Raw genomic sequence first — 18882 nt, 5'->3', positions numbered from 1 at the left:
TATTCTATCTATAGCACACCTGTACATACAATTTATTCTTTTGTGTGTGGTTTATATTTATGCATGTGTATTTTATTGACATCTCATTTTTATTATCTGTGTGTTGTTGTTGTCTCCGTGTACTGGAAGCTTGTGACACTATAACGAATTCCTTGTGTGTGCAAACATACTTGGCAATAAAGCTCTTTCTGATTCTGATTCTGAATGTTGGAAACTGTTGGAGCTCCTTAATATTTTTTGGAAAATAGTTACAATGTTGTTTATAATATTTAAGGTTTACGGATTTCTAAAAAATGGCTTAAAAATTATTTATATGCATATAAATGATGATTCTCTCTCTTTTGGGCCTCATATTCAGTACCTTGTGAGAAAATTAAAGTCGAAACTGGGCCTTTTTTTTAATAAAAGAGTCAAGTATTGCCTTTCTTTTGCAGCAAGGAAGAGATTGGTAGCAGCTAAATTTTTGTCAGTGTTGGATTATTGTGATATCATATACATGCAGGCACCTAAGCATTGTTTACAGGCGTTGGACTCAGTTTATCATGGAGCATTAAGGTTCATCACAAACTCAAAAGCCCTTACTCATCATTGTTTATTGTACTCTCGGGTTGGATGGCCGGCGTTGTCATCCCGTAGACTTAAGCACTGGTACTTATTTATATATAAAATCATTTTAGGGTTACTTCCTTCGTATTTACAGCAGAATATATTACAAAAAGGTGTAAATTATTATGGTCTTCGCTCACAAGACTGATCTTTTAATTAAGCATCCCTAAAGTTTGTACTAATATGGGCAAACGGGCATTTAGTTATGCTGCTCCATTTGATTGGAATCAACTACAAGATAAGCTATGCTTAAAAGAGTTGGTATCACTAAATGATTTTAAATGCATTTTAAAGGATCTAATCGTAGAATCACATGATTGTAAATGTTTTGAGTGATTTGTGTATGTTTCTGTGGATGTAAACCAATGTATAACTAAATATGCTGCCCATCTTGGCCAGGACCCTATTGTAAATGAGGTTTTTAATTTCCTGGTTAAAAAAAATATATTTTTTTTGTTTTTCATAGTGTGATTTTTGGTCAAATGCATGGAATCCAACATCATAAAAGCCCATCTCTTCTCTTGTTTTCCACTGAGTAAAGTCAGGCGGGGTTTGGGAAACGCACGGGTGAAGGACGGCAGTGCTGATCAGTGTGTGTGAAGCTGTACCTGTCCAGCCCTGTGTGCTGCAGTGTGTGGGATCCGCGCTGTGTCTCAGCAGCACGCGCGAGCTCTCCAGATGCCCGAGACACACGGACAGCTCGAGCGGCGAGCGCCCGCGCGGGTCCAGCCGCTCCATGTCATGCTGCAACACACACAACACTTTCCTTTAGAGAGCAAAAACATACGAATTATTCATTAAGATACTAAATAGTTTAAACCGCTCCATGTACCTGCTTTTTCTGAAGCTCTCGGTCCAGGTCGTGAAACTGATTGTTCCACACCAGATAATGTAAAGGAAACGCCTCTTCAGCCATTTCAATAGTGATGCTCGATTTACGTTCTCAGTTGTTTGGGTTTTATTTTTGGTCGCCGAGTAGGTTTTTAGGAAATGTTTGTTGGGTTGCGGCCACCTTTGCATCTAAACAGATACACAAGCGTTTATTTCATTTGATAAAAGGTGTCGTTTAATCTGCTCACTGAATTCATTCCCTCAGGACTCCAGAGGTCTCGCTTACACTCATTACCGGTCAGACTCGTGCGTTGTTTGGCTGTAAAACCTCCCGTTTGCTGAAAATATCCACTGACAGTCAAGCCAGCAGCTGCTTAGCTAGCGAAGCTAAGTCAAAATGTCTGCAAGCCTTTATAAAAGATCCTCTTCGAGGTTGAAATCGATCGGTTATATTGAACGGCGCTCCGTTAAAAGAGGTCAACTCGAGAGCACGGATGAGCAAGAGGTTTATATGCAGTAAAGCATCCTTGCGTTAGCAGATAGCTTCCCAACATCCTCCTCAGCAGGCTAGTGCTGCTGGAGCTCGCCGACACATGATGTTAACACTATCCTCTGATAGGGAAAAGGACAGCTTTCCATTATATTCCGACCGGGCTGTACTGAACCGGTGGGGAAATGCAGATAACCCACCGCGGAAAGCGAGCAGAGGCCTAGTTTCCATCCGTGTTCAGGTGAAAAATGCATCGGATGCAGGCTTGGCTGCGGATACCTTCCTCGTGCGCCTTCGCTATGGAGAATGAACGTAGCTCATCTGACACCAGACAGCAGCATGTACAGAATACATCAACTCGACTGAGATCAGATAACATAACATGCTGAATTGAAAAACTTCTTAGTGCATCATAACCGCAATTTATAAATGGAGCTGAGATGACATGAAAAAAAAAACTGTATTAGAGATCAAATAATGTCAGGTGGATGTGGTAAATTCAGTAACTCTTCTGAGATCTGACACAGAATTTATCAACTCAACTGAGATCAGCATCAGGGTGCATCAAGTTATCTAAAATTTAAGAGTGCATGACTTTGGGATGAGACCGAATCACGCTGAATTAAACTTTACATTTATCTGACATTAAATAACATCAGACAGGGATGTGAATTCATGAACCTTTGAGATCAGACAGGATCAAGTGAGTTTATACACTCATCTGAGATCAGACGGCATTGTATTCTAGTTGTGAAAAATTCTTGAGCTGAATTTATAAACTCGTCTGAGATGAACCAGCATCGTGCACCAGAATTTGCAAGCTGATCTGAGATCAAATCACATTAAGGCAGACAAGGGAAACCCTTATGAGATCAGACAGGATCATGTGCTAAATTTCTAAACTCATCTGAGTTTAGATGGCATTGTGTCTTAAATGTATAAACTCATTTGAGACCAGCCACAGAATCAGAAAGGCATGTCGCTGAATTTATGAACATTTGAGATCAGACTGCAGCACACCATGTTTTGAATTTATAAAACCACCTTAAAATAGACAGGTTGTACTAATGAACTCTGCATTAGACCAGGGTGAGCCCCGTTTGTACACCTTTTCTGAGATCAGAGAGCATCATATACAGAATTCAGGAACTCAACTGAGATCAAAGAGCAACAGTTGAAATGATAAGTTATCTAAAATCAGACTGCATGACAACAGCATCAGAAGCAGATATTTATCCCAGAGCAAATAACATCAGACAGGGATTTCTTCAATCAGACAGGATCATGTGCTGAATTTATACACTCATCTGAGATCAGACAACATTGTGTCCTGAATGTACAAACTCGTTTAAACCCAGACAGAATCTGAATAGCATATTGCTAAATTTATGAACTTTTTTAAAGATCAGACTACATCAGAATAGGATATACTGCGTTTAGAAACACACTCTTCTGAATCAGATTTTTACACTAGGCAGGAATAATGAAAACCATAATCTTTTTACCTGTTGATGGTTGAATGAAGACATTCGTTCACTAAAGGACTGGCTGCCAAAATTCTATAATGAATAAATAAATTATCATGTGCATTATATGGCTAGGTCTTAATAGCCACTGGACACATTAATTTATATCCAGTGTTGGAAGTCATCTAAACCAATTTAGCATTTAGCTAATCACTTAACCAAGTAAGAACATATTGTAAACGTTTTCAATAAAACAACTTCAGATTTCAGCATCTCCCAATTAATTCAAATCAATTCAAGCTCACATTTGTACCATTATTTTTATTTTCTTGGAAAAGAAAGAAAAAAAAAAAGTGAAAAAGCTTCTGAAAATAATTATAATGCTACAGGATTCTTTCTGTCGTACTACAGGAGAGGAATACATTTACACAAGGGTGTTTATATATTTATATATCTCTATACTCTCAGGTATTAAGGAGGGAGAGGAATTGAGAACAAAAAGGTATTCCTCAAGTAAAATTACATTTAAGGGGATGAGTGGGAGGAAAAAAAAGAAAAGAAATGCAATGCAAAACCTCCACACTACTGAGGATAAATGGATCTGCATCAAGATGACAGGATCTGGACAACGGATTAGAGTATCGTTCAGCAGTAGAAGCAAAGGTTTTTAAAGGCAGACAGAAAGCTGCTCTGAAATAGAAATCAAACTGTAAAGGAATAGCACCTGTTGATCTCTTTAATTGAAGAGACCATGGCATGACAGGCCTGAGAACTGATCTGATTGCCAATTGCAGTGTTTGTGAGAACACAGAACAAAGAGAAATAGTTAACTACAAAAGGATACTCATCACCCAGACCTATTTATACATAAGCCCCTCCCTGGATGCTTCGAGCTCCTCCCTCCTAAGCCGCTATACATGAAACCCGGTCCTCTGTCAAACAGAGCATCCCTACAGACCTACAGAAACCATCACTCACACATACAGACAGACTCTGCGTTCCTTCTCAGTCACACAAATATTCACAAGTCTCTCTCTCCCCGAGGAGGGCGGGTTTTACGATATCCTCTGGACGAGCTTGTCATCTGATAGGCAGTAGAGGGCATTGACAGACAGCTCGGAGATAAAGCTTTCGCACGCCTGCCGCGAGACCCCTTTGCAGCCGCGCAGGTCCAGTACGGAGAGACAGGACAAGCGCCGCAGGTACACCAGACACCGGTCTGTCAGGCGGCTGCAACCTGATAACATTAAACAGGGACGTTTTTTCATTCATGTTTAACGTTTGACTCCTTAGTTGAGAGCTGTAAATGGGTTGGCGTGTGTCTGCGTACCTGCTAAGTTGAGGTGTGTGAGTGTGTTGCGTGTGGAGGAGCCCACGGCGCTGAGGAGGTTGAGAGCACCATCTGTGATGGGACAATGCGAGAGCTCCAGACGAGTGAGCAGAGGCATGTGTCTGATGATCAGCCTCAGCGTGGCTTCGGTCACCTCCAGACTGCACAGCCACAAGCACTGCATGTTCTTCATCTGGGAACGGTTGTCACTGCCTATGGACACACATACATTACATAGGTTTCAAGTAGGGGCGTGCAATATGCATCGCTTAGTATCATTTCAGTTTGCACATCAATAAAAATAAAAGCTTTTGTGTCATCTCCAAGCAACATAGGGGTGATTCAGTAGTGAAGGAATCTGAACAAATCAATTTTAAAAAAATGATTAAATGACCAAATGAATCAGCCAGCTGAATGAATGATATGAACAAATTACTCAAAAAAAACAATAGTTCACCCAAAAATGAAAATATGCCCACTAGCGGTTTGTGTTTCATACTTAAAGTATTCATTTTCTTAAAACCATTCATAATTAAAAATTACATTTGTGTCATCTCCAAGCAACATAGGGGTGATTCAGTAGTGAAGGAATCTGAACAAATCAATTTAAAAAAAATGATTAAATGACCAAATGAATCAGCCAGCTGAATGAATGATATGAACAAATTACTCAAAAAAACAATAGTTCACCCAAAAATGAAAATATGCCCACTAGCGGTTTGTGTTTCATACTTAAAGTATTCATTTTCTTAAAACCATTCATAATTAAAAATTACATTTTTTTTTTAAACGTAGTTGTAAATGCGTGCAACCCACTTTTGAGCGGCATTAAACGGTCTGTAAATAAACGCTTTTCCAGATGCACCTTCTGTGTCACCGCTGCAGTGCAAAGATGGATTTTGTTCATTTCATTTTAATTGTACTTACTACCTACTTAATCCTCTTCGTCCCATGAAAGACATAAGGCCTTGTTTTATTTGTAACAGGGTCTTATTCTAATTGAAATTATTGTTAAATATAACAACTTGACAAAACATGATACATACATGTAATAAAGTATTTAAAAAAATGCCCTTAAAATGTCCTTTGAAATTAGTTTAGGGGACAAAATAGTGCCTTGTAGTGGAAATGTGAAATACTGCTGTGAACTGACCACTGTACATAATGACGAGCTTCTAATTGAAATTATTGTTAAATATAACAACTTGACAAAACATGATACATACATGTAATAAAGTATTTAAAAAATGCCCTTAAAATGTCCTTTGAAATTAGTTTAGGGGACAAAATAGTGCCTTGTAGTGGAAATGTGAAATACTGCTGTGAACTGACCACTGCACATAATGACGAGTTTTGGCAGTCAGCTGTTCATGACAGGCCTAAACCAGCCATGGCACCAGCACAAAAACACACTCCGCTAAATACTGTCTAATTATCATTAATCGCCAACATCCCAGAAAATATTGAAAATAATATTGTTGAAATATTTTTGTCAATATAGCACATCCCTATTTTCATGTAATACAAGAAATAGCGATAAATAACAGTTGAGCTATTTTAGGATTACCTGGTGGGTTCAGTAGCTCCCTGATTTGTGCATCTTTGACGCCATCGGCGCAGCTCAGGTCTAAAGAGCGCAGTAAAGGACAGCTTGGAGAGCTCAGTGCTGAGACTGACGCCCAATTACACCCTGATAGCACCAGGTCTTTAAGGCCTGTGAGAGAGCTGCCTGTGAGTCATATCATAAAATGCAGTGTATAAAAACAGATGCAGTGGTGATGTGAGAACAGGCACCTGGCAGGCGGTTGATGAGCCAGCTGAGCTGCTTCTTGGAGATGTTGGCCCAGGAGAGGTCCAGTGTGACAGGCTGCCGTTTGATGATGCCCGTGAGGGCCTGAGGACTTATAGAGCGGCAGCGGCTCAGACTGATCCGCGTCCATAAACGCTTGTCACAGCCCCTAAAATCACACCACTGTATTAGAGCACACACACCTTTGCTCTGTTCCAAAGCCTAGTGAGCTGCCTTCACAGGCAACATTTAAAGGCATCATGGGCAAGATATCTTGTCTGGGCAAAATTCTGATGCAGCATCAAGTGTATACTTCCTGATGAAAGTAATTCCAGAATGCATTGCATCAAAAATCCAAGATGGCCAACAAAGAGAGGGAAATGTTGATTATAAATAAACATTTCATGCAATGCCGAAGGATATTAATGACTAATTTATACAATGTGTAAGCAGTATGTTTATGATTAGATTGGCATGCTGTTATCTTAGCAACATGTTAAGACCACATTTTTTTGCAGAGAAGTATTTGTAGAGCTGCACAATTAATAAGAAAAAGATCAAATCACCTAATTATCAAATGTGATTGCGATTCAATAAAATAATAGTCACTGCATGTTTCAGAGTGAAGCGTGGCACTGCGTTTATTTACACATGAGCAGATCATAAGCCAGTGTTTTTAGTATCTCAGTGTGGCTCGGTTCACTTTAATGGCTGCTCTACACATATTCCATTTCTACATCAGTTTATGTGCACTTGAAAATGCCCACTGTCAATGTAAAAAGAAGCTTTAAGGTCTCCCTTCATTTTTCCGCCAAAATAAAAGCTTGATGGCTTAATGTTAAAAAAATAGAGACAGACATATTTATTAGTACTGTCATTTTACAGTTGTACTGTAAAAATATTTAAATAGTATTTTTTAACAGTGAAATTACAATAGCGATTGTTTTAATTTATTTTTAAAATATGCACGGATATACAAATAAAGTACAGCATACATGACACATTTCTTAAAAAAAAAATAAAAGAATTAAAAATAACAAGAAGAAGAAGAAGAAGAATTACTATTATTAACAACAACACACAAGAAGTTTTTTTCCCCCCAAGTGTGGTGTGGTAATTGTGTACTCACCATTTGTACCAACTCTTGCAAACAGCCATGCAAACGCACAGCTCTGCACGAGTCAAGTAGCGGAACACGGACACCCAAACCTCTCTCTCCCAGCCTGGCTCGTTCCCTCCGTTCTGCTCCGCTGAGGGCCGCAAAGTGGAACTGGGACAAGAGTCGGAGGATTTCGCCTTTTCCGATCGAGTCTTTTTCCCAATTCTCTCTCGAGTCAGCCGGTGAGGGGAATCTTTAAAGTTTGATCTCAGACTCCGCACCATGTGTGAGTGTTTGGATGCACTTCTGGTCAGAGTGTGCGGTGATGATGAAAGAGCATGTGATTTGTTTACGTGCAATCTGTCTGCAGGCGAATGAGGACTGTCTGAGCGAGGGGCACCGTTTCGCAGTGGGGGACGGAGCAGGGCTTTGTGGTTTTGTGGAAGGCTTCTAGAAGACAAGTTGGCTTCCAGTTTGGGAACAATGGCGCTAGGGTCGCGCCTACCCCTCGATGGCTGTAATGTCACTGTGACGCAGGACCCCTGGCCTCCGACATCATCATTTAGCACCATAGAAGTGTCAGATGGAGTGGCCTCTCCTCCCTCACTGCTCCCCTCGCTCTCTCCGTTTCGATGGCTTTCTCCGTTCTCGTCTTCACCAGCTTGACCCCCTCGTTTCTGAGGACGGTTCTCTTTACCATTATACTGTCCGTTCTCTTTCCTCTCCTCCTGTTCTTCTTCCACAGAGTCATCTCTTTCAACCCCCATCTCCATTCTTTCTCTCAGGCCTCCCCCTTGGCCACCGCCTCGGAGTCGTACCCCTCTTCCGCGACAGGAGGACATCCCTCGGCCACGGGAAATGCTCCGTCTGGGACCCGCTCTGACTACACCCCCTCTCTCCAGACTCCGCTGACGCAGGAGCTTTGGAGAAAGAGAGACAGACGAACGGGTCTGAGAGACAGACAGAAATAGAGAGAACGAAAGCACAGCCGAGAGCGACAGAGAGAGAGCGTGTGAGAATGGTAAAAGCAGGATTACAGATGCGCTGCGATGAGAGAAGCAAATGTTATAGGCTCAAAACACTCACCGACTGGAGGATTTTATTCCTTTCTAATTTTATCTGCAAAAGACAATAAAAAATCAAACATGCATTACATGAGAGTTTGACAATCATCATAAATCTAGTTTCACATTGCAATTTAATTTGGCACTGGCCACTTGAGACAAAAAGGGAGCATCAAGCCAACCGGAGTCATTTATGTTTTACGTGAAATTAATGGGCAAGTAAATCTGAAATCAGATTTAAGTGAGAAGAGGTGAAAAGCAAAAAACCTTAAATATACAGTTGTACTTGATATCTTGTTTTTTTTGCCACAAGGCTTTTTTAAATATTTCTAATATATAGATCTAATATATAAATATATATATTTTAACTTTAAATAATATGTTAAATAATAAACACCATGAAGTTTTTGTAAAATATTACTACTTAAATTGAATATAATATACAATAAAAAATTCCCAGAAAATATGTGAAGCCAATGAGATTGGAGCTTGTATTTTGGAAAAAGTGCCTTCCATTTTTGACTGTCTATGATAACGCTGCCAGTTCTCATACTGTGTTCTAGTATGTTTTCTATTGAATTTTTAAATTAATATTTTGATTCAGCAAGGATGCATTAAATCAATCAAAAGTAACAATAAACATCTATAATCGTACACAAGTTTTACATTTCAAATAAATGATCTTCTTTCGAACTTTCTGTTCATCCAAACAATCCTGAAAAATATGGATTAAAATTTCCACAAAATATGCAGCACAATGGTTTTAACATTTATAATAACAATTGTTCCTTGAGGAGCAAATGAGCATATTAGAATGATTTCTGAAAAATCATGTGACACTGAAGATTGGAGTAATGATGCTGAAAATTCAGTTTTGATCACAGGGTTATATTACATTTTAAAATGTATTTAAATAGAAAACAGTTATTTTATATTGTAATAATATTTAATTGATTTACAGTATTTTCCATCAAATAAATGCAGCCTTGATGTGCATAAGAGACTTCTTTCTATCACATTTAAAAAACCTTACATTACCATTCAAAGGTTTGGGTCGGTAACTTCTTGTCCAACACATGTAAATTGAATGAATGGAAAGCAACATCATATCTGTAAAACATATGTACTGTATGTGCACCTGTTTGCCTACTTACCCTTTTCCTGAGCTGTAACTCCAGCGCTCCCGCTCTCCTCCTGTTCTGCTTCCATCAAATAAATGCAGCCTTGATGTGCATAAGAGACTTCTTTCTATCACATTTAAAAAACCTTACATTACCATTCAAAGGTTTGGGTCGGTAACTTCTTGTCCAACACATGTAAATTGAATGAATGGAAAGCAACATCATATCTGTAAAACACATGTACTGTATGTGCACCTGTTTGCCTACTTACCCTTTTCCTGAGCTGTAACTCCAGCGCTCCCGCTCTCCTCCTGTTCTGTTGGTGCTGCAGCAGGAGTCTCTGGGAAGGGGGCGGCTGTCGTCTGGAGCGGGTCAGAGGCGGGGAGGAGAGGGAGAGGGGCGGGCGACCTTTGCGCCCTATACGCAGACCCCCCACCCCAATCCCCTCTCTGTATGCCCGCTTAGCTGGAGGACCAGACAAGCGACTGCCGTTGGACACGCTGCTGTCTGTCTCCTCCTCACTACTACTGGAAGACTTCGGGGGGTGAAAAAATTACACAATTAGTCTTTAGATCCAATTATCATCTAAAGAGTGAGTCAAGCAAAGGCCTGTTTAAACAGGATGACTTGTTGCATTAAAAAAAAAGAAAATTTCCAGAAAGCATACCTCTGTTTTCTTGCCCTGGACACATTTTGGACATTCCCAACAACTGGGAAGGTCCTTATTAATAATACCCTCACCGGGCACCTGCAATATACACGTGGTATTAACACAGTACATATAACAGCTAATTCCATACAAACAAGATGTGGGACAATCACGTACATGTACCTTTATACATTCTGGATGAGTGATCTGAGCGCATTCGGAGCATTCCATGAGCGTTTGGATGGACTCTCAAGCAAAGGCCTGTTTAAACAGGATGACTTGTTGCATTAAAAAAAAAGAAAATTTCCAGAAAGCATACCTCTGTTTTCTTGCCCTGGACACATTTTGGACATTCCCAACAACTGGGAAGGTCCTTATTAATAATACCCTCACCGGGCACCTGCAATATGCACGTGGTATTAACACAGTACATATAACAGCTAATTCCATACAAACAAGATGTGGGACAGTCACGTACATGTACCTTTATACATTCTGGATGAGTGATCTGAGCGCATTCGGAGCATTCCATGAGCGTTTGGACGGACTCTGAGTCTATAGACTCCAGATAGCCTTCCTTACATATGGCACATACTGCAGTAAGAGGTAGCGCCGGCTAGAAACACAACACAAGTGTGAGATACAACACTCTCTAACATAGTACAGAGTTCACTTTTACACAATTTATAGTTTTGTTTTTAGTTTTTCTTGACAATGCTTTGCTTCAGACAACATTGTCAAACTGTATTCATTCAATCATTAATAAGTAAATTTTTTATATGCACTACCATTTAAAATGTTGGGGTTAATACAGTTGTTTTTGAAATAAGGTCTCATGCTCAATTCAGGCTGCATTTTTTTGATTAAAAAACACATACAGTAAAAATAGTAATGTTATGAAATATTATTACCATTTAAAATAACAGTTTTCCCTTTTAATATGCTATATTTGAATATTATTTCTAGTTGTAAGTCTTCAGTCATCAGTGCCACATGATCCTTCAGAAATCATTCTAATATGCTGATTTGCTGCAGATTTTTTATTATCAAAGCTAAAAACAATTGTGCGGCTTAATATTTGTGGAAACAACTTTCTAACACTTTTTTTTTCTAACACTAAAAAACATTTGACATTAAAACATTTAGACATTAACACTGAACACAGATACTCACTGCAAGACACTGACGGAGAACACAGCTCTTCTTGAGTCTGCCCGGTCCTCCAAACTTCCTCATGTCCCTACAGTAGTTGCAGTCGCCACACTCGGTGCGCAGACAGGCCTCGCAGCGTTTGCATCGCACACGTCTGCGTCTCAGAGCCGAGATGGAGGAAGACGGCTTCACGGGTCGAGGTACCAGCGGCAACACGGGGGCTGAGCCGGGAGCACGCGGGCGGTACAGCAGAGACAGAGGCAGCGGCGGCGGCTCATACCACGAGGGCTAGACAGAAGCAGACACATTTTTACTTCAACTCACTACATCTGTACATGCTGTATGGACGGTGGTCATAGTGTATAACCTACCCTTTTGGGCCATTTGACGATTGGTTTTCCAGTGTAAGACAGTTTGGGGTTATCATTGGCATGTTCCTCTAGCAGCTTCTGTTGGGACAGAAAGAAAAATAGAGAAATTAGCTGGTTACCAAAAAAAAAAAAAAAACTATATTTATGTGGCCACATGGTGTTATGTTTGCACCCGTATGTCACTGAGTAGTGCTGGGGCATTTCTGATGCCTGCTGGAACACATTTCTTGTGTGCTGGCAATTCCTCCAACTTGTGCAGTAATTCCCAAAGCCCTTCCAGCTCTAAGGGTGTCAGGTGAACTTTCACCCCTGGACGAGCAGGAGATGCTGCCTCTTCCTCCGGCTCCTCCTTCACCATCTCCTCCTCCTCTTCCACTATATTTTCTTCTTGACCATTAAAGCCTCCTTGTTTAATCACATCCTCCTTCTTTAGCCCTGTGAAGCACAAAACAGATGTGCCAATGTAATTACGGTTGTACTGATATGTTATTGTACACATTTATGGTTTGTGCACTGACCAATGCCCAGTGAGTGCTTCTGGAACTCAGGTGTGAGGTGAGATATGTTGGTCAGACAGTACAAGTAACGCTCCAACACATACCAGCACATCTCAAAGTAGAAAGGGTAGCGGAACTTAGCAGGGACCTGCATAAACCACAGAGACAGTCAGAAAAAGTTCACAAATGAGCATCAACGGAATAATCGAGAGCTTGTTTGAGTGCTCACCCGTGTGCGGTCCTCAATGTTGTAAACGTTAAGCTGCATGGGAATGTTAAAGCTGTGCAGAAAGTTTCCCCCAAACACCAGAGTATCCATTGGAGTGTAAACTGCATGGATCCACCCTACACACACACACACACAGACACAGTGGTTTGGTCCTAGAAAACCTAAGAGTTTCCTACCTGAAGCGTTTAATGCATGATAAGCATGTGTACCTGAGGGGATCATGAATGTGTAGCCTTGCTTCAGTTCAATCCGTTGGCACATCGTGGCTTTATCGCCGAGAAAGATGTCACCCTGTTTCCCTGACAACACCCAGTTCTCATAGAGCTCCAGGTTCTGAGGTGTGGGCGGGATCAGCCAGAACACCTGAGATCATTCAGAACAACAAGGTCAATAAGGACAGGCAATTATGAAACACCAGACGAGCTGAGTGACACACAGGTTCGAAAAGTTCATAAATGGCGCAATTATGGAGAACAAGAGGATTTGAGAAGGAGAGGATGATCCAACATGATCAAACAGCCCGACAGCAATTAGAGCCGAGAAAGAAGATTCTTGCACATCTAATGGTTTGAAGTACCAAGACAGCACAAATCTATAACTATGCTACTGGTCAAAAGTTTGAGGTCGATAAGAAACTTAAAAACATAAAAAAAATACATTCCCCAACACATAACTTCTTAACGGTAGTGTATGTTCGGAATAGCTTGTTAAGTTGCTACCATACTACCATTATTATTTCTGCAGTATATAGCTTTTAAACTGCACATAGTATTGTCTGTAAGCAGCAATACCTGGATGGCCCACTATATTGCCAAAATATGCAGTATTCAACAGAAAACACTGCATGCAATACCATATCCCACAGTGCAAAGTGGCTGACCTGACCTTTTATTTCCAGCATGACCTCTGAACTCAAAGTAATTACAGCAAAGCCACTAGAAAGCAAGCCTGCAACCATTAGCCGAAAAAGCGTGACGGCTAAAGCTAACGCTTCCGGGCTGGCAGTATGTGGGGAAAGGAGACCAGAGGCCTTTTTTTTTTTAATGGATGTCAATGGAGGAGAGGCTTCACAGGGCTGAATAAACGGCTTTTTAGAGGAAATGGCTTATCATTTAATGAATCGACAGCCTATCTGCTAATCTTCAACATGTTTTACACTAAACAATACTTTTGGACTGAACAATTTTTAGAGTTTACCACAAATAAATGCAGTTTTATGAGAAAAGTCACTGATTTTTTTTTGCGACAGCTGAGATTCAGCTTACGGCACTTCTCATTCATTTCTATGGTATCCGTAAACGGCGACTGAGTGTCGCACAACTCTAACTGAAGTTCAATTATGTCAAGGCTGTAATGTGATTGGTTATTAAGGGACACGTGATCCAAGTTAGCTGTTACGCTTTCTCCAATAGTAAGTAATACAGACCCTCTCATCTCCCTATAGTAAGATCATCTCTGATTACAGCCATGATAGCTTTCATGACTTATTTAATTAGACTAGACAATGTTAAGACATTTTAGACTAAATTGGATTAATTTTGCTAAATATTTCCCATGACAATTAGACAGCACTCCATGAATTAACACTAAATTAAACATGCAACGAGTAAGCGAGTATTTCATTCTGAACTCAGCCTCTTTGTCAGCACACTACACAGTGTTGTACCTTTAAGACAGCACTCACCTTCCTTCCCCTGAGGATGTGATACCAGACTGATGTGCCGCCAAAGTCTATGTGGAAATCTGTGAAGCATCCCTCGACACTCATCAGACAATACCTGAAAAACACATGGCTGGTATGATCAACCTTCATAAACCAAGTTAATGTTGCCCTAGTGTTCAAACAAAAAAAAAACTTAAATTAAATTGTATGATAAACAAAACAACTTACTTCTGTACTTTAGGGTACTGCATTTCTATAATGGCATTGGTGGAGTCTCGCTGACTTTCTTTAAGATGCCGTGGCCACATGTTGTCCACCCAGTCAATCATATCAACCTAATGAAAACACAAGCTAAGACATAAACTGTTTTGCACACAAAAAGGTATGAATGTTTTTGTTAAGCTCAACTGAAAATGTATATCCTGACAAGACAACTAACAACAACAATCATAAAATTTGCTTCAATAATGCCAATGCTTCATCTGCTTTTATTGCATCCTATTTTGATAACCCTCCAGGGCTACTTTGATATTTGAATCATTTATTATTATTTTTAATCATTTAATTTTATTATTTTCATTATTGTATTAGTATTATTTGATATGACATTCTTCCTTTTCAATATCCAATAACGCCATCAGTATTTCTAAAAAAAAAAAAATATCAGTTGACAATAATTGCGTGCGCACATACCGAGGTAGGTCTCTTGACTAGATGTTCTAGTTTTGTGTGACTGAACTCCAGGCTGATCACATTGTAGAGTTTTTCACGTTCAGAAGGCGGCGTCTCGTAGTATCTCCTCCACTGCCCCATTGACATCTCAATGCCTTTTTGAGTGTTCACATCCATCACATCAACCATCCTGCGACTGCCTATCAGAGTAAAGGTAGGGGAGGGAACGTTAGCAGGCGTCACTGATAATAAAGATGTTGAAGGCATGAGAGAGTGATAGAGGAACAAAAACTTCTGTTCTTACCCACAAACAATTTCACATCACTGACACTAAAGTCTGGGTCAGGCATCCTACAAAAGACAGATAATATAAAGAGCTGATAAGTTTCAAATGAGTTCATTGACTCCAAACACTGGCATGATGAAATATGCCATACTTTATGCCAAGACCATCTGCTTTCTTGAAGATAATGGGGTCCCGGAGTCCCTCCCGTTGGATGTATTCCAAGGTGAAGTCTGCAAAGAACACCATACACGGTTAACATGGCTCTCCAAATATGCAAATTTTTACAATGCAAAACATTTCAAAGCAGCTTAACAGAACATGATGCTTCATAACCATATCATAGGTGGCAGTGGCAAAGAAAACTCTCAATATGGTTTAGCTAGGATAAGAGTAGGGCTGGACGATATGGCCAAAATTGATATCACGATATATTTCTTCATTTCGGTCGATGCGATATAATTCCGATATCGATATGAACACTATTTATCTGAATTCGAAATCTTTTGTAACATTATAAATGCCTTTATCATCACTTTTGATCAATTTTAAGCATCCTTGCTAAATAAAAGTATTAATTTCTATAATTTCTTTCCCAAAAAATTAATAAAAATTATACTGAATGGAATAGTCCTTCGGATGAGACGTTAAACCGAGGTCCTGACTGTCAGTGGTCATTAAAAATCACATGGCACTTCTCGTAAAGAGTAGGGGTGTAACCCCGGTGTCCTGGCCAAATTGCCCCCCTGGCCCTTGTCAATCATGGCCTCCAGACCAATGGTTAACTCAAGTCGTATTTTCACAAAACCAAATCCAGCTCAAATTCAAACTCACCAGCATTTCCCCACAAAAATCCAAGGGTGACCATACATCCTCTTTTTCCGGACATTTCAGGCAACTTAGAAATCCCAGCCAGGACATGTCCAGGAAATAGAGGATGCATGTTCATCCACACGTTCCTTATCTTTAGTTTCAAATGCTCCACCAGAGCTTTGTGTCCCAAGTGAACATCAGAAAGGGTGGATCCCCATTTAAAGTAAATATTAAAGAAGCCCATTTATTATTTTACTGCTGTTGTGGCACAGTCTATGTGACGATAAGGCAGTGTAAACACATGAGAATGAGGTTTTGACAGTCTCTTCCCTCAGGCGTGTGTTCACTGTAATATCAACAAACCCCTCGGGTGTAACGTCAGGCCAAGAGCGCCAGCTGTCGACGGTGTAACGCCGTTACAGCTCGGTTACAACTACATACAACCGTTCCCCAGACAGCAATTGGTGCACATATTAGCTGTTGAGTACATGAGAAACTTACCAGGCGTTTGCTATAACGGGAACTCTCCCCTTCCATGCTCTGAAAAAAAACATGAAAGGATAAAATAAATTACGCACGTTTCTTGCAGACGCTGTAATAAGTGACTTCAGGTGCAACGAGCATAACTGCATTAGTGAAACCAACTTGAACGACAGGAAAAATACTAAACAAATCACCAACCTTTATGAAAAACGACTTAACTTTAAAGTAGCAACTGATTACCTACATAGCATACGTTAAACAATGCTCCACAGAAAATGTAACGGTTAGTTATCAAGACATTTCTTAAAAATCAAAAAAAGATATCGGGTGCAACCGGTTCATGTGTCACAAAACCCATTGAGCTGCCTATCTAACAGCATTCTGGGCATTAGGAGGGAGTTAAATGCTGTCTTGGTAGGAGGCTCGCTAGGCTTTGAGACACAATCATTATATAAACCAGCAGTACGATCAGACAACTGAGTCCGTTTAAATGCTCCAAATTTCCCATTCCTCCGGTAACAAATCAAAACGAAACACATTTTAAAAGCCAAGCTATCGAATAGTTTTTATCTGCAACTAGTGAAGTAAATAAACAGCGAAGAGCTGTGACAGATAACTGACATTTATTGCAGCTGAAGCTACTCTAGTTCTGAAGCTGTTAGCTTGAGCGAACGCTCCACTACTTTTGACCGAGAACCAGTAATGTTCATATAATTCAACCTAAAAATGGGCTTATTTTCGTCACAAGGCTCAGTTGTAACTGCTCTATTACTGAAAAGCATATGGTGGGTTTAAAACAGCAAAGTCAAGCCCCTGACAGTGGAGGCTAACCAGCTAATCCACTAGCATTACCGTTGACAACCCGCGCTAGCCCGTTAGCCTGCTAGAAACAAAACAAAAAAAGACCTTTAAACAATACCTAGCCTTCTACTAGCCGATAGTGTCGAGTCGCTCTGTGGAAATAGCCTTAAAAATCCCCGTTGGACTGCAAATTCATCCTGTGTACTAGTGTCGTTCTTTACTTGATATTATTATTTTTGTACGATAAAGTTAAATCAATCCGCTTTCATCCGCCATTTTCAGATTGTCATGATACACACACACACTCCACTACTATCTACTCCCATGACACGCCCCTGAAATAAACAGCCAATGAGATAGCGGGAATGCAAACTAAACGAAAGATGATTGGATGACAGTGGAGGCTAACCAGCTAATCCACTAGCATTACCGTTGACAACCCGCGCTAGCCCGTTAGCCTGCTAGAAACAAAACAAAAAAAGACCTTTAAACAATACCTAGCCTTCTACTAGCCGATAGTGTCGAGTCGCTCTGTGGAAATAGCCTTAAAAATCCCCGTTGGACTGCAAATTCATCCTGTGTACTAGTGTCGTTCTTTACTTGATATTATTATTTTTGTACGATAAAGTTAAATCAATCCGCTTTCATCCGCCATTTTCAGATTGTCATGATACACACACACACACACACACACTCCACTACTATCTACTCCCATGACACGCCCCTGAAATAAACAGCCAATGAGATAGCGGGAATGCAAACTAAACGAAAGATGATTGGATCAAACGGAATGCCAATCATACGGTAGCTACTGATTGTTAACGCCCCTTGCTCGATCATTATATTTCGCGAGCCAATAAATGTTCGTATCGTTGCTTATAGCGGGCAGTTTATTGGCTGCGGAGTGAAAATCGGGTTATTATGGCAGCCTATTGCTGGCAAGAATATTTTTGTTGAAATATAAACATATCAACGGACGTATATAATCTCTGAAAACTCATTGGTTGATTTTTGATCACGTAAGAAGAGGATTAAAACGAAGGCATTATGATAGTTATTGTCTTGTAAAACAGCCGAGTCAAAAGCCACCTGCCATCATTCAGAAACATCCAAGGGTGTCTGTCCTCTGATTGGTCGCTGCTAGAATATAATGTATTTAAAAACCTTTCAAAGATTACACCTTGACTAGTACATGAATTAAGCACATTGAAACAAAAACACGTTTCTTAAATCTAATTTTAATAGATAGATACAGAACACATGAAATACAGCCATCCCTTATTGAAGTATTCAAAAAACATGTAGTTTACTACAGATAAAAACAACCCGCAACACCAAAACACACAGCCAAATAATATATTGGAATATAAGACAAAATGATATGAGACACAAAGAAATTGAAATAGAAAAAAACTCTCTCTCTCTCCCTCCCTCCCTCCCTCCCTCCCTCTCCTTCTCTCTCTCCCTCCCTCC

General features: G+C 40.1%; 2 protein-coding genes across 4 annotated transcripts in view; both read right to left on the bottom strand.

Moving 5' to 3' along the window:
- LOC107588327 (ankyrin repeat domain-containing protein 13D-like) overlaps positions 1–2233 on the bottom strand; it is a 22888-nt gene extending 20655 nt beyond the window's left edge. For all 3 annotated transcript variants that reach the window (XM_016276385.1, XM_016276386.1, XM_016276384.1), the window contains exons 1-2: positions 1439–2233; positions 1215–1350 (exon numbers count right to left, since the gene is read on the bottom strand). In XM_016276385.1, the coding sequence (XP_016131871.1) occupies positions 1215–1350; positions 1439–1522 (220 nt within the window). In that variant the 5' untranslated portion in view covers positions 1523–2233. The remainder of the gene's footprint in view (positions 1–1214; positions 1351–1438) is intronic.
- A 957-nt stretch (positions 2234–3190) lies between these two features.
- LOC107588325 (lysine-specific demethylase 2A-like) lies at positions 3191–15541 on the bottom strand. Its single transcript, XM_016276380.1, has 20 exons — positions 15467–15541; positions 15334–15380; positions 15051–15229; positions 14586–14692; positions 14379–14472; positions 12904–13057; positions 12695–12810; positions 12487–12613; positions 12141–12403; positions 11969–12046; positions 11619–11885; positions 10924–11061; positions 10765–10845; positions 10068–10331; positions 8698–8730; positions 7642–8561; positions 6518–6681; positions 6291–6437; positions 4724–4936; positions 3191–4630 (listed from the first exon to the last, which is right to left on the bottom strand). The coding sequence occupies exons 2-20, from the start codon at positions 15377–15379 to the stop codon at positions 4449–4451; spliced, it is 3573 nt and encodes a 1190-aa protein (XP_016131866.1). The 5' UTR covers position 15380; positions 15467–15541; the 3' UTR covers positions 3191–4448.
- Between the last annotated feature and the right edge of the window lie 3341 nt (positions 15542–18882).

This window comes from Sinocyclocheilus grahami, unplaced genomic scaffold, assembly GCF_001515645.1.
Source record: "Sinocyclocheilus grahami isolate Dianchi unplaced genomic scaffold, SAMN03320097.WGS_v1.1 scaffold102.1, whole genome shotgun sequence".
NCBI classification, from domain to species: Eukaryota; Metazoa; Chordata; class Actinopteri; order Cypriniformes; family Cyprinidae; genus Sinocyclocheilus; species Sinocyclocheilus grahami.
The sequence above is the reverse complement of the archived record's forward strand: the minus strand, read 5'-3'. Positions and strand labels throughout refer to the sequence as shown.